The 14,883-nt window shown below is 49.8% G+C and overlaps 1 protein-coding gene and 1 long non-coding RNA gene across 2 annotated transcripts; one reads left to right on the top strand and one right to left on the bottom strand.

Annotated features, from left to right (window-relative positions):
* Positions 1–164: 164 nt before the first annotated feature.
* On the bottom strand, positions 165–2,108 carry LOC107311754 (uncharacterized). Its single transcript, XR_014944092.1, has 3 exons — positions 1,970–2,108; positions 1,326–1,852; positions 165–1,223 (listed from the first exon to the last, which is right to left on the bottom strand). It is a non-coding gene; the product is annotated as an uncharacterized LOC107311754 (long non-coding RNA).
* A 1,884-nt stretch (positions 2,109–3,992) lies between these two features.
* HEY2 (hes related family bHLH transcription factor with YRPW motif 2) lies at positions 3,993–14,883 on the top strand. Its single transcript, XM_015858576.3, has 5 exons — positions 3,993–4,180; positions 5,307–5,385; positions 5,490–5,573; positions 8,155–8,236; positions 12,694–14,883. The coding sequence occupies exons 1-5, from the start codon at positions 4,098–4,100 to the stop codon at positions 13,371–13,373; spliced, it is 1,008 nt and encodes a 335-aa protein (XP_015714062.1). The 5' UTR covers positions 3,993–4,097; the 3' UTR covers positions 13,374–14,883.

Genomic DNA, 14,883 nt, shown 5'->3' with positions numbered 1-14,883 from the left:
AATTTTAAAATGTTAGCAGGCTACTGCCATCTCCATTTTACTGATAGGAGACGGAGAGAAACAGAGAAAGCAAGCTAACCTCGATGGAAAACCCCACGAAAATTAATAGAGTTAATTTTTAAAGTGGATTAGTTAAACCACAAACAATTCTATGCAGACAACCATTCAAAACTAAAGCTGCTTTTATTCTATTCAGTGTTATTTTATTCTGAAAGTGAATTAATTTAAATCAAATTGCAGCCACTTTTATTGTGAATAAGACCGTGCAAATTGAGGTTCAATACAGTTCACAGACACTTCTAATTTACACCCTTTGTTAATGGAATTAATTGGTCTGAGTGCCCGAGCTCACAGAGGAAGCATGCAAAGGTGTGAGGAGGGTAGGATAAGGCTCACGCCTGCAGGGTTTGTGCCCCCACATCCCAGGGGTGCGGCCCCACCATCCTTGCCGTCACCATTCGGCACAGCCTGGAGCCAGAGGACATCTTGCCTTTCCCCATCACTCAGGAAGCAGTGACAGCTTGAGCATTTCATGCATTTAACAAGAGGACTGCACAAGCACCTACTGACTGGGGGCCAGGAGGCAGCACTCGACCCGGGAGAGTGCATTCATTGATCTCTGTAGGCGCCAAAAGGTGGAGAATGCAAACTGCAGGGCACGTGGAGCTGTGCTTTCAGTCGGCAGCCTGAAAAGCCAATAGCTGGCTTCACCGAGAACACATCTGCGGAGGTGCTAACCTCCAGTGATAACCTCCAGTGATAACCACTGAAAGATCCCACTGCGAAGGATCGATAAATACCGAATATGTTTCCCCTCCCTTATAGACTGTTCTGTTTCTTTCAACTCATCATCAGCTTGACATCGTGTTTGATTACAGCAAGCCTCCCTGCAATTTTTATACTTCCCAAAACTGAAGTAAAATCAAACAAGCTGCGGGTGTGAGCACAGTCTGCCGGGGCAGCGCGGCTCTATCACTGCACACTCATGGCTGCAGCTCCGCAGCAGCTACCGAAGGCTCAGCCCTGCTGCGAACCGTTGGCAGGAGCCCTGCTGGCAGCTCACTGCCAGGTTACTCGCTGCGAACCGGGATGAACGCTGCACACCCACCGTGCAGCCACAGTCCCAGCAACGCCGCCTGTCTCCTCTTTTATTTCACTCAGACTCATAACACGTGCTTTCTTCGGTTCTCTGCTCTTTCCTCAGTCTGTCAGAACCACCTTGGCTAGAAATGACCACAAACATTTAGTTACAATCAAATCAGATGGGGAAGAAAAAAAAAAGCCACAGTATTTTTTCTTGTTTTTCAGCTTTCCCCAGCAGTTACCGGTGATTCCATCAGGAAGAAAATACAGCCTCCTTGTTGTCAGCCACGGCTGATTCTCCTCCTCTACTGCTCTGAAATATTCCCAGCAAGAGAAAATAAAAGCTGCAGAACAGTTACTCACACGGGGCTGCTCACAGGGTGCAAGAAATGAGATGTGTTTGTTTAGAAGTGAGATGGTAAAATACAAGAAACAACTCTAAAACTGAAGGTTTAAGTGCCATAAAGAAGCTCGGAACAGTCTTGAGTGCCGTGGGCTAGAGCTGCTGCTCTGTAGGGACAAAACGCCCCAACTAGTGCACCTTACACGTCCGAAAAGGAGTAATCCCGAAATCTCGGGCACGCGGCAGATTTATCTGCTGGAGACTGGGAGCGGAGGAGCGTCTCTTCCCCGCGGGCCGTGCTGACATGTCCCCACGTCCCGGCGGTTCCCTACGCCCGTTCCAGTGCCGTCGCCGCATCCCGGGGCCGGGCGCTAGAAGCGCTCCCGGTCAGCGGGATCCGCCCCAGCCTTCATTCGCACCGCACTTCTGAAGATGGAAAATTGGGGAGAAAAAAAAGAAGAGGGAAAAAAATACCAAAACAATAAAGCAGCCGTTGCGGAGCACCGTTCACCCGGCGGGGAGCGGCTCGGAGAGATGCCGGACCTGTGCGCAGTCTCCTCCCCGCTCCCCCCCTGAAGCCGCCCGGGGGCTCCGCGGTTCCGAGCGCTGCAGCGACTTGCGGCTGTTACCTGCGGGGGAAAAGCGGTAAAGAACGGGGAGGGATACATTAAAGTGAGTCTGCGAGCACGACTTGCTCAGGAGCGGTAATTGCTCTGCAAGGAAACACCCAGAGAAGCCCCGCTCTTCTGTAGTGGATGAACGGGGCCCGGCAACGACGGAAAACGCGGAGAGCGGCTGCAGCCCGCAGCTCCCGCACGGCCCCACCGCGCACCTGCTGCCGGCTCCGGGTGGGGACTGGCAGGGAGTGCGGCACGGGGGAACCCAAAATGGACCCCGGGGAACGGGTGGGTTGGGGATAGGAAAGGGAAGAAAAGCAGAGGGGGAAAAAAAGAGAGAGAGAAGAAAAACTAAAGAAAAAAGGGTAAAGAAGAAAAAGAGAAAAAGAGGGAAAAAAAAAGGAAAAAGGGGGGTAAAGAATGAAAGAGAGGAGAAAGAGAGGAATAAAAAAGGAAGGAAGGAAAGGAAGGAAAGGAAGGAAAGGAAGGAAAGGAAGGAAAGGAAGGAAAGGAAGGAAAGGAAGGAAAGGAAGGAAAGGAAGGAAAGGAAGGAAAGGAAGGAAAGGAAGGAAAGGAAGGAAAGGAAGGAAAGGAAGGAAAGGAAGGAAAGGAAGGAAAGGAAGGAAAGGAAGGAAAGGAAGGAAAGGAAGGAAAGGAAGGAAAGGAAGGAAAGGAAGGAAAGGAAGGAAAGGAAGGAAAGGAAATAAAAGAGAGAAAGAGAAGGAAAAGAGAACGAGGTGAACCTACCTAAGCTGGGTGCAGCGGGGCCCTCTTAGCGTTGGGAGTTTCCAGGAGAGACCCCAGCGGGGCTGTCGGGAGGATTTCGCAGCCGGCTCCACGCCGCACAGCCCTGCCAGCAGCCTGGCTCAGGGAAGTACGCACGGGACAGCTCGGGTTTCTGTAAGAGAAAAGCACGGCACAACTGTGCCCCGGGGGAAAAAAGAGAGAGAGGGAGAGAGAGAAAAATCGTAAGGCAGCCGGAACGGTGTCCGGAGCGAGCACGCATCACACAGCTGTAGCGGCACCGACGTTTGATCCGCAGATGCCCATGCGGAGCCCCGACAGCGGGCACTGTGCCGCACTGCGGGGCGACTGATGGCAGCGCCCGCCCCCCGCCCCGTCCCGGGAGCGCCGCACGATCCTCTGCGGCAGCAACGGCCCCAGGGGAGGGCAGGGGCAATGCGGCCGGTCGCCGCGGGCTGTTCCCGCTGCGCACCGTTTTCTCCCGAGAGGTTCCCGTCCTTATTTGCTTTGGTTTGGTTGATATTTTTGCTCAGATACCATCAAAGGGGACATTGTGGGGAACGAGTCCCGAGTCCCCCGGAGCCGCCTCTGCCCTTCCCGCGGCCGCTCCGCTTCGGTTGCGTCCCAACGACCGCACGACTCCCACCGACGGTACCGCGGGCGTGGGAAGGGCGACACTGCAGCGACAGCCACGTGAAGAGCCTGCGCCCGGCGTGCCGCCGATACCGCTGCCTGCACAGAGGGAAACAGGGCTGCCGCTGCCTTCTCCTCCAGCCCCGCGCCGCCCCAGACGCACGGAGCCACCCGCACCCAAGCGCTGCACGTCCCGGCCCCGGCCCAGCGGCGCTGCACGGGGGCACCGGGTAAAGCGCAGCCGCCCGCCGGCACCGCGGTACCGGCCCCCCCGGCGCCCATTCTCCCCTCTCCCAGCTCCCAGCCGGCCGCCTCCACTGCCCCCGGTACTGCCGGGCCCCGCGGGACGGCGCAGGGGTACAGTCCGAGGGTCACCCCTCGCCACCTCCCAAGGCCGGGAGACTCGTTACCTCTCCTCCCGGATCCCGGCACCTTCGGCCGAGACTTTTTTCCGTCTCCCGGGTGGGCGGCCCCCGCCTTGCCTCCCTCCCTCCCGTCCTCCCGACGGGGCGGGCCTGGCCGGGGGCGGGCCGGCGCGCTTGAGGCTGTGCCGCGGCGTGGGAAAGAGCCTCAGAGAGGGTTGGCTGTGCTGGCGGTGCGGTGCGTGCTGTGCCGTACGGGAGACCCCGTCCGGATTAATTTCTCTCTGCCCTACGCCGGCTGCGGGCTGAGCCACGATGAAGCGACCTTGCGAGGAAACTACCTCAGACAGCGACATGGACGAGACCATCGATGTGGGCAGCGAGAACAACTACTGCGGGTAAGCGAGACTCACCTCCCCCCGCTCTCCCCACCATCCCACCCGCTCGGGCACCGAGGGCCGAAACCCCGAACACCGAAACCCCGCACTCCAAAACGGCAGCATCCCGAAACTCGGGAGTGTGGGCTGCCCCGGGATCCCCGGCACCGCTCGGAGCCCGCAGCTCCCTGGGAACCCCCGCACCGGTCGGGGCTCGGGTCAGTGCTGGCCCGGGGGGTTGCGGGAGCCTCCCGGGAGCCCTGAGTGATGCACTGTGTGCTGTCGGATCTGTTCCCGGAGTCACTCCCGATCGGGACCGAGCAACTGAAATGAATCGACGCCAGTAGGAAATGACCTGTGGGTCCGGTGGTTGGATGGGAACCGCAACAAACCCTGCTGCGAGCCGATGGAGATGGGCTGTGGGGGGGGGAGGGGGAGTGACGGGGGGAGTTCTGCAGGGACAGCTCGAGTCTAAGGGCCAATGTGAGCAACGCAGTGATATGGGCGCCAAGCCCCGGCTTGTCGCCATCGCTGAGTAGATGCCTGTCAAACAGCAAGCGCATGTTTTGCCTGTTCGTGATGAGGTTGAGAGTCTTCTGTAGCTGTGGGCAGTGAAGTTTTAAAAGCAGATTGTAAAAGCACTGTGCTGGTGGTGCTGGAGGAGGCAGCAGGTGTCGTCAGGGCACTGACCTCCTGCATGAGTGCCCACGAACCACAGAGGTGACAGGAATGACAAAACCTGGCCGGGCCTGCAACATGGCATACATGTGCTGCTGCTAGCACTGAGGCATAGAATTGTTAAGGTTGGAAAAGGCCTCTAAGATCATCTATTCCAGCTATCACATAAAGGTGATCCACGTTCTTTCCTTTGGACATGGTTCTACAGACTGTATTTGTAGGCATGATTTTAGAGGTAGTGAAAATGAAACCTGTGCTGGACAGTGAACTGTCTTCAGAGAGGAACTTTCAGGATGTTCTGGCAACTCGCAGAGCAATCTGCATGGCTGGAGCAATCCAAAACAGAATGTCTCTTTGAACACCCAGCAACATGAGAGGGCACTATGAGTACTCAATACAGTGACCTAAGGTGTCTTCAGAGAGCAGTGTCACGTTGTGCAACACCTGATGTACTTTTGTCATTTCCCAGGCAAAGCCATAGTTCTGTGCTTCGACCAAATTCCCCAACCACAACATCTCAGATTATGGCCAGAAAGAAAAGAAGAGGGGTACGTGTCCTTTCATTCTTCTCCCATGTGACGATTTACATGCATGCTGTGATTTTGCCCTTCAACGATTGTGTAAACTTACTGTGTTTTGTTTTTGGGAATAGATTATAGAGAAAAGGCGCCGGGATCGTATAAATAACAGTTTATCTGAGCTGAGGCGGCTGGTGCCAACTGCTTTTGAAAAACAAGTAAGCCCTTTTTTTTTCCATCCTGTATCTCATCTGGCAATGTTGGTTCTCTTGTAGAGCTTATTAAAATAATCCTGTATGTGTCCTGATCTGGCACAAAGCTGGCATCTCAGTGAAGCGCTTTGTTGTGGCCAAACTATTAGGAACATAATTCATCATAAAGCTGAAAAACATTTCCATTCTTTGGCTTGTTTTTCCCTTAAGGGTAACAGTGTTCGTGTTGCCTCTGTTCTTTCGATGAATTCCAGTGGTGGTTTTGTTAAAAATGTGCTTTACCCCATAGTTAAAAAACCAAAACGAAACAAAAAGCAACAAAACAACCCCCCAGACCTGTGTTAGTCGTTGGTATAAATCTTGGATTTCTTTTGCCCTTCCTTTAAGGAAACTTTCATTTTCATCTGTAATAGCAGTTGCAGCGTAATCAATATGGTTTCCTAAGAAGCAAGCAAGCTGCCCGGCTCAGTCAGGTTTTAAAGTGGCTGTGTAAAAGCAGTGCACTGGGGCTGGGAACAGGCCCAGTGGTGAGATCCGGGTAAGGCAGTGGTACTTTCAAAGGCTTTCAGTGAGCGGTGCTCGATGGGAATGCTGTGAGGGTCCAGCTGACTGCAGGGAACCTGGTTTCAGCTCCTGCCTGGAAAACCGCACAGCGAAAGCTTCAAGTACAATCAGTGCTGCAAAAAGTGTGTTTTGTTTCTGCTGCTCAAATTATTTAGTTACTTTCCCATATCTTGAATTTGTGGTTTTGGGTTTGTTTATTTTTTTTTACTCTCTCGATTTGATATTTAACGGCATTTCTATTTTATCAAATGTATTTGAAGATGCATGGGTACATGCAGATGGCACCGTGTCTCATTCAGAGGCACCAACTGAGCGTACAGCTCCTGACTTCCTTATATCTGAAAATAAAATATAGAAAGCAAACCCTGAGAGCAGCCTGTGGGTGCTGAACTGCTGGGGCGGCTGGGAGTGGCCAGCACTGTACAAGGCTCCATACATGAACAAGAGGCCAATGAAAAAGATATTTTAAGTATTGCAGCCACAGTAAGAGCATCACTTGTGTCACCTGCGATGTACTTCGGTACCCGCTGGCTGTAGCTGGACTGTTCCACAGGCTGTGGCACAGTGGAGCAGCAGAGGTATTTTCAGCTAGATAAACAGGCAAGAGACAACAGTTGTTTGTCCCATTTTATTGTTTACTTCTCGAAACCCACAAACATTATAAAACAAGTCCTACAGAGCCTTTGGAAGGGACCCAGCAGCGTGCAGTTTTTAGCTATTAGTCACTCGCCCAGAGACGGCCTGTGCTGTTTCTACGGAAAAGATGAAGCCTGAGCAAAACACGGGATGCAATTGCATGTAAAATGTAGAATTTAATCAAAAAATCACCTACACACCAAAATTCATACTCAGGAATGCTGAAAGCAATAACTGAATTAAATAAAAAGAAAATAAGATGGGGGTAAAATAAGCTTACGATGTATTTTGTTCAGCTTCCCTGCTACTTTCCTGTAAGATGCCAAAGGCAAAGTCAGCCGTCCTTTCCCAGCTCCTTGGCATTCCACTCACTGAAGCATCCGAGCAAGGCTGCTCGTTCCCACTGCCTTTCCACCCGCTCCTGGCCACATGCTGAGCCCCTGTGGCAGGGAGCTTCCCCTTGGGGCTGAGTGCTGGGGTGACCCTGGGCCTCTTCTGCTCACCTGCAGCCCAAATGAAGCAGCGGGTGCTGCAGAGTGTCTGGTGTCAGCAGGTGGCACAAGTGGGAACAGAGGGGAGATCTGGCTTGCAGGATGCTGTCTGCCAGCAGTCAAAGTTTGTGTATCTCTGATTTTAGTTGATGCTGAAAGGTGCCTTGGGATAATGTTTGCACGGGAAATTCAGCCATCTGGGTATGTTCCAGGCGTGTCGAGGGAAATGGTTTTATTTGTAGATGAATGTATTAGTACTGCCTTTGGACTTGCATCCTGCAACACCATGAGCCATCCTCAGTGGCAGGAAAGAGTCTGACCGCTAAAGGAGCTCTTTCTTTTTCACGGTGTTTGGCTGTGTGTCCCTGCAAGCCCGGCCTCGCGGTGACTTACAAAACTGTGGGCTGTGTGATTGTTTTTGCAGCAGAGAATGAGAATAGAATATTCAGCAGCCAAATGACATGTCAAAAATTAATAGGCTTCTAGGGAAGAAGGATACTTTTCGGTGTGTGTCCATAGGGACACCTACTGGTAAAAGCAGCAAAAAAGGCTGTAGTGGGATCTTCATCACCAGCTCTGCAGAGCTGTCCCAGTGGGATTTTTTAGGTCGGTTGCTTGAAAAGGATGTGCTGAAAGTGAGACCCTTCTTTTATTTCATGAAGGCGTCATTTCTGCACCAGCCTAAAAGCCAGAGTTACACTGAGCCGTGGTCTTAATAAAACGAGGTTGTGCTGCTGGTGCTTGAGTCGCTAAGAGGGAGATGGCAGGAGTCGTTAGGCAGTGTCTGGGGTGCAGATGCTCACAAAAGGATTGAGCTGAGAATGTTCCAGTGATAGGAGAAATTGAAACCGTAATGCTGGGCTCAGTTTTATTTACACGAATCTCTTATCTCCAAGGGATCTGCCAAATTAGAAAAAGCGGAAATACTGCAAATGACAGTGGATCATCTGAAGATGCTTCAAGCAACTGGAGGTAAAGGTAAGGAGAGGATGGTTTCTTTTCTGCTTCTTGGGGAAATCTCAGCAAAAAGTGCTTTGACGGGCTGTGATAGGCGGTTCCAGATTAAAGGAGTGGAAATCAATGCTAATGGCAGGATTGAACTCGTGGGAAAGAACTACTGGGACAAAAGAAGCACTTGACCCTGGGCTTGTGTTTGCTTTCATAACACTGTGGGAGTAAAGGCTTCATTCACAGGCAGCCCAGTCAGAGATTTGTTTGGGGTTTCCAAAGAGCACTGAAATCGGCACAGGGAGACAAAACAAATACGCAAACACCAAACATAAACAGGAGGTTTGTGGCAACGATTGTGTAGCACAAAACCAATATTAAAACTTATTATACATCAGCTATACCAAAGGAAGTGGATGGAGAGGAGATTTCATTATTGTGGATGTATTTTCTTTGTTCTGAAAAGACTCATAAATGTGAGGTCAGACTGCCTCATCCGCCAGAACAAAATCCAGCCTGTTGTAGGCAGCTCTAGGCATCAGATAAGACTGCAGACTGATAGCAGCACTATCTGAGCTTCTATTTACATGCTGTATGTGTTTGTCAGAGGTCAGGGTGGTTTCTTGCGTCCAGAGCCTGCATGACACAGAGGCAGGCAGTGCAGCCGACCCGTTCGATCGCCCGCTGCCGTGAGCCAAGCGTGCCCTGCTTGTGCGAGCTGACAGCCCTGGGGCTGGAGGCCAAACGATGTCAGCCACCCACGAGCTGTTCTCTATAGTCACGGGGTTGCAGCTTATTTGGAGCAAAGAACTTGCTTGCCTTCCATAAGCACTGTCCCATGTCCTGTGCCCTTAACCGTGATTATAGTTGAAACTGCTGTAATGTAGACCAGACCATTTTTCATTGACCCACTGTGATACAGAAGTACAGGCTAGAAAATAGACTGCTGCTGGAAGTGTAATCACTTTCTTTCTTTTTATTAAACTCAAAAGTTTTTAGCCCGTGAGAGAATTGCTGCAGCTCTACGTACCTCACAGTGATTACAAGGCTCAACTTAAAATCAGCGCGTGCGTAACAACAAATGGCTATGGGAAAGCCTGCTGGAGGCTGGTGTTCTGTTATTTGTTAAAATTCACACCAAGCTGACATACATATTTTATAGGTGTTAAGAGGCTTTTGTTAGTAGTACCTCTAAGCTTAAGATTTACTGGTAGTTCATTTTGTCAGAAGTGAGAGGGATTTTATCGCCTTTCATATAGCAGATATGCCTCTTGGTATTCTGAGCAAACGTACAAAATTTAATCTAAGAAAATGTTAATTTTATATTCCTCTATTCAGGAAAAGAAAAGGAAAAAAAAAAAAAAGTTCTGTAAAGATCTCTATTTAGCTGGGAAAGTAGTGCTCTCGAAAGTTATGAAATGCCCAAATTTTTGTGCTTGTGCAACTTGAATTCAGATAATCTCATGTGTCTGTGTGGTGGTGCAGTCTTTAATTGCATATTTGCCTACCGGTTTTCCACAAAGTCTATTTCGCTTGGTGCACAGAGTAAGCAAGGCTAAGAAGCCAGCGGCAGTGGTTGCTGCTTTGTTGCATCCTCCCCGTACAGTGCGTAGCCCAGCTATCCCAGCCTGTCTCCCACAGCGTGCTGCAGAATTCCTCGTAAAAGCTGCAGCAGCTCCTTCTCTCCAAAATCCATACCAATAGCAGTATGGACACTCTGCAGGAAGATTTAACAGGAATCTTCCTTCCCCTGCCTCACCATCCTCAAACAAATGTTGTCAGAGATTATTTTTTTAAGTGGGTCAAATCGAGTGGCTGGCTGATGGGGCAGGGACAAGGTGCTGGGGACAGGAGCTGGCAGACACAGAGCAAGGAGTGTCATGGTGTGGGGATGTGATTTCTTCTCAAGCCCACAGCCACCGGTGGTCAACCAGAGATACCTTCGGTGGCTCTCCAGGGACAGAGGTTTGTGGTGCATCAGTATAATGCCCAGCTATTTCACAAACACTGCGACTTAATCTTCTCCTTCTGACCCAGAGATAAGAGTAATCTCACTGGATAGATTAACAAACTTTAAGAAAAGAGGTCTACAAGTTAGTGCTGGGCAAAGTTTAAGCCTGTGTTTCCTGCTTGCTTAATGTTTTACTTTGCAACATAAATAACAGCTTTAAATATCATTTCCTAAGGTATTTTAATAGCTGATATTTATTTGCAAGTGTAGTTATTCCCACTTCCTAACTCATTTTTGGAGCCAGAAACTTTGTTGGTCAGAAAAAAGATTAGTCCCATCATTTCATCCATGGACAGAAGTTGTTATCAGAGGAGAGAAAAAAACATGTCCTAGAACCCTTACGCTGTGTTGTACCCTGTGTTGAGAGCTGGGGGTGGCTTGTTTTTCTCCTTGTGGCCCACCAACTGAGGATGCATGGGGATGAAAAGTCCAGGGTGGTGTTGGTGGCTTCTTGGATTTAGTGGTGTGGTAAATCTAATGTGGGCATAGCATGAAAAAAGCTGACATGGCTTCAGCTTTTTGGAGCCACTAGGGCAGACAGGGAAGCAGGCAGGGAAGAAGGCAAAGCAGAGAGGCTGCTGCTTTTCCAGCCCTGCGTATACTCCGTATTTCCTGATGCAGGTGTGGGCAATGGTCTCGTTGTCATGTGAAGTTATTATCTGGCCTGGGACCAGCGCTTTTTGCTGACAGGGCAAGCAAGCAAAGGGAAAGAGCTGTTAGCCAGCAGCTACTTGCTTTGGTGTGGTTTTATTGCAGCTTCAGTGCAAATTGAGCTCGGGTGACTGACACCTGGGTCGGTGTAGACAGAGCTGTTAGTGGCCATGCCCTGTCACCCAAGCACCTGGAGCTCAGTTCCCACGTGGGCTGCTGTCCTCATTTCTGTTTCTTGGCCACTTCACAGGAGATTGACAGGGTTCCAATATAGACAGGGCTTTTGGACTGCTCATTCCAGAGCCAGCTCAGGCTCAGAGGGAGCCTCGGACAGCCATGTCCTCCACATCTGCATTCCAAAGACATGGAAGGGAGACATTGAGGCTTCTGATGTGAAGACAACCCTCAAGCAAAGCTGCTGGCCACCAGTCAGGCACACAGCTCTCTCACCACTGCCTGCCTGCCTGCCTGGTTTTAGTCAGAAGTTCCCTCAAAACACTGTGATTTCACAGATAGTTTGGATGCGGCAGAGGGGTCTGTGCTTCCTTACAGAACTCCCCGACGTGTTATACTCACCAAGCTGCTAGATGGAGAGGGTTTCTCTGGGGTCTTGCACAGCATCAGGTGGGCAAGATAACCTCCATGACAAGCACTGTTGTAAATTGGCAAGAGGTGGTATATAGCAGGCACGGGATTTGGGGAGATGTGTTTAATTGTGCCTGAGTTCATTCTACAATGTGGACGCACAGAAAGTGAAAGCAGCCATCTAAGCTGCTTGATTTTTTCAAGAAGACCTCAGTTATTTCATGCCAAACTGTGCAAGATCTGGTGTAGATACTGCTGCCAAAATCCACCATAATAAGGGCACTTTGTCCATCTATACTAATGCACATCATAGTCATAAATACCATAAACAAGTTTTGCAGAAAGCAAAAGAAAAACCACTGTGCCAGCTTGAGAGTAACAGGACATAGTTCTCCCAAGACTACCTCTAAACTTAAGTGGAATTGATTTTTGTAGCTGAAGAGCAGCAACTTAACCACTAGATTTGATACTAAAACCTTTTAGAAAGGGAATATCTTTTCATGTGCATTTAATAAAACTGTTGGTTTGGTTTTTTTTCCAAATGTTTTTTGTCTCAAGCCTATGGAGCTCCAGCTGCTGTTTGCTGAAATGCCTCATGGGCTATGTGTCTGTCAGTCTTCCATCTCCAAATTAGCAATGGCATTGCATAAAACGTTTTCTCAGTAAAGCTTTTTATTGTGTGTGTGCAGAGTCATGACAAGATGTTTTTAGTTTGTAGTTAAATAGCACCGTATGCCACATCGTCCTAATGACTCTGGGAAGGAGATGAGCCCTCAGCAGCAGTTACAACTGTCTCACAGTGTCAAGCAATAGCTCAAGTGCATTGCTGTGAATGCTAGCATGGGGAAAGCAGAGGCAGCAGAGTGCGTGCGAGCTGCTTGGTCCCCCGCCGTCTCTTTGTACACAGAAATGTGTCCCTCACACACGCGCAGGGGTAACACCATAACACCACACTGCAGAGGCTTCCTGAGGTACTGCAGGAGCGGCATCGTGTATCTTTTCAAGAGTCACGAGTACTTATGGTCTTAATTCTTTTCATTTATATAGTGTGCAAAAACAACTGTAGCCTATTGCGTTACAGGGATGGTCACACAAATCGCTTACAGACTGTAGAACACACTTTTCTCTTTGCAGATCTTAACCCCTAAATGGCAGACCAGCAGCTGAGGGAGGGTTGGGTTGGCTACGTTGCCTTATGTTGGCCTAGCACTCAGCATGTTTTTTTGTCCACCTCTTGCAGGTTATTTTGATGCTCACTCACTGGCCATGGATTTCATGAGCATTGGCTTCCGGGAGTGCTTGACTGAAGTTGCAAGGTACCTGACATCTGTGGAAGGCCTCGACACCTCTGACCCACTGCGTGTCAGACTGGTGTCCCATCTCAGCACCTGTGCCTCTCAGCGGGAAGCGGCTGCCATGACCTCCTCCATGGCCCACCACCACCACCCGCTGCACCCGCACCACTGGGCAGCCGCTTTCCACCATCTCCCGGCTGCCCTGCTGCAGCCCAATGGACTCCACACCCCCGAGGCCGCCCCATGCAGACTCTCCTCAGAAGTGCCTCCCCACGGCTCTGCACTGCTCACCGCTACCTTCGCCCACACCGATGCTGCCCTCAGGGTCCCCGCAGCGGGCAGTGTTGCTCCCTGCGTCCCCCCACTCTCTACCTCTCTCCTCTCCCTCTCGGCCACCGTTCATGCCGCAGCCGCTGCTGCCACAGCAGCTGCCCAGAGCTTTCCCCTCTCCTTCACCAGCACATTCCCCATGCTCCCTCCAAGCGCAGCTGCTGCTGCAGTGGCGGCAGCTACAGCCATCACCCCGCCATTGGCCGTGTCAGCCTCATCCAACCCCCAGCAGGCTGGCAATGGGGCTAGCGGCAAGCCCTACCGACCTTGGGGGACCGAGGTTGGAGCCTTCTAAGTGCCCTCTCTTCCTCCCTACCCAGTTCCCTCTTCTCCCTCCATGCGCTCACACACATACACACACTCATGCACACACACATGCACACACATACACAGCTCCTGTGACGTCGCTGAGGGCCAAGGGCCACTGTCACACAGGGCCTGGCAGCCAGCCCCTCACTACAGGCACTGGAAGGGATACAGGCAGCCTGCTCCTCTTGGCAGTTGTGCTGAGGGCACCTTGGGGCAGTGGCTTTCAGAAGCATCACCACTGCGTTGGCATGTGGATGTTCCCCAGGAGATCCATAGGCACTAGTGTTAACAGTTCTCTGGCTGTACATGCACAGTTGTGGGAGTGGCAAGGGATCACCCCCATCAGGTCTCCTGGGGCTCAAAAAAGAATTTGATTTTCCTAAGTGCCTGACATCTAAACGATAATAATAATAATAATAATAAAAAGAAATAAAACTTACATATACGTGTGTTCTGCTAAAACCAATAACATTGCACAGGTATGGGAGTGATCTGGGAGAGATAGGCAGTCCTGCATGCAGCTTCAGGACAGCAATATTCTTCCAGGAGAGTGTGCTCTTTAAGCAGACAGGTCCATTTAGCCAAAAGGCTGCTGAGAAACAACGTCCAATTTGACAGGCCTGGAACTCGCTTACTTAGTCTCCTTCCTTTGTACAGACTTGCCAAATTGTGACATCTAGCACAGCCCTGGTAAAAGCGATTATCTTATCAGTGCTTGGATTAATGAACGTTTCAGCAGTGCCTGTGAACCTTGAGGCACTTTTTTTTTATGGCTTAACTATGGTGCTAGCTTGTATCTGCACAAACAGTAGGTTGTCATGCACCCAGAAGGAACCACCTGCTGACAGCACGCACGCTTCCGTGGGGTTGGCTCATGCCAATACAAGAGACCTGTTGTTGTGAGAGTTCTATTTAACTTATTTAGCTGCGTTCGGACGTTTACTTTTAGCCAACTCTGTGCAAAATCCCTCTTCTTTTCGCTATCAACTTCTGGGATAACAATCGCTCTGGGTATGAATGAAGTGATGGTAGGGACAATTTTAAATTGGCTGTTAGCATGCCAACAATGTAATGTGGGTTTGATTCCAAACCAAAATGAATGTATTAAAGGGGATGGCAGTAAGTTATTTTGTCAATACCCAGACTACTAGTGCTGCATAAAATGTTTTGCTTTCCTTTTTTATTACGGTGACTTAAAAATAACCTAAGTATTTTAATACATCAAGTCAAAAACTAGAGATTTTATGTTAAAAAAAAGAAAAAGAAAAAAAAATAAAACACAGCATGTATTATTATGCACTTCATTTCTCTGCTGTGTGGAGAAAGCAGTAAGCATTGAGAATGTTAAACATTACGCAAAATATACTTTAAACTATTTGTTTTAAAAATACTGTACCTAGTTGGTCTTTTATGCATTACTTTGTTAACCTTTTTCTATGCAAAAGTCTTTACATATCACTAATTAAACGAAGTCCTTTTTGACTGCGTTTTATGGA

The sequence above is a fragment of the Coturnix japonica genome, chromosome 3, assembly GCF_054131305.1.
Source record: "Coturnix japonica strain WE chromosome 3, WE-NBRP24, whole genome shotgun sequence".
NCBI classification, from domain to species: Eukaryota; Metazoa; Chordata; class Aves; order Galliformes; family Phasianidae; genus Coturnix; species Coturnix japonica.
Note: the sequence above shows the minus strand (reverse complement) of the source record. Positions and strands in the feature narration are given on the sequence as shown.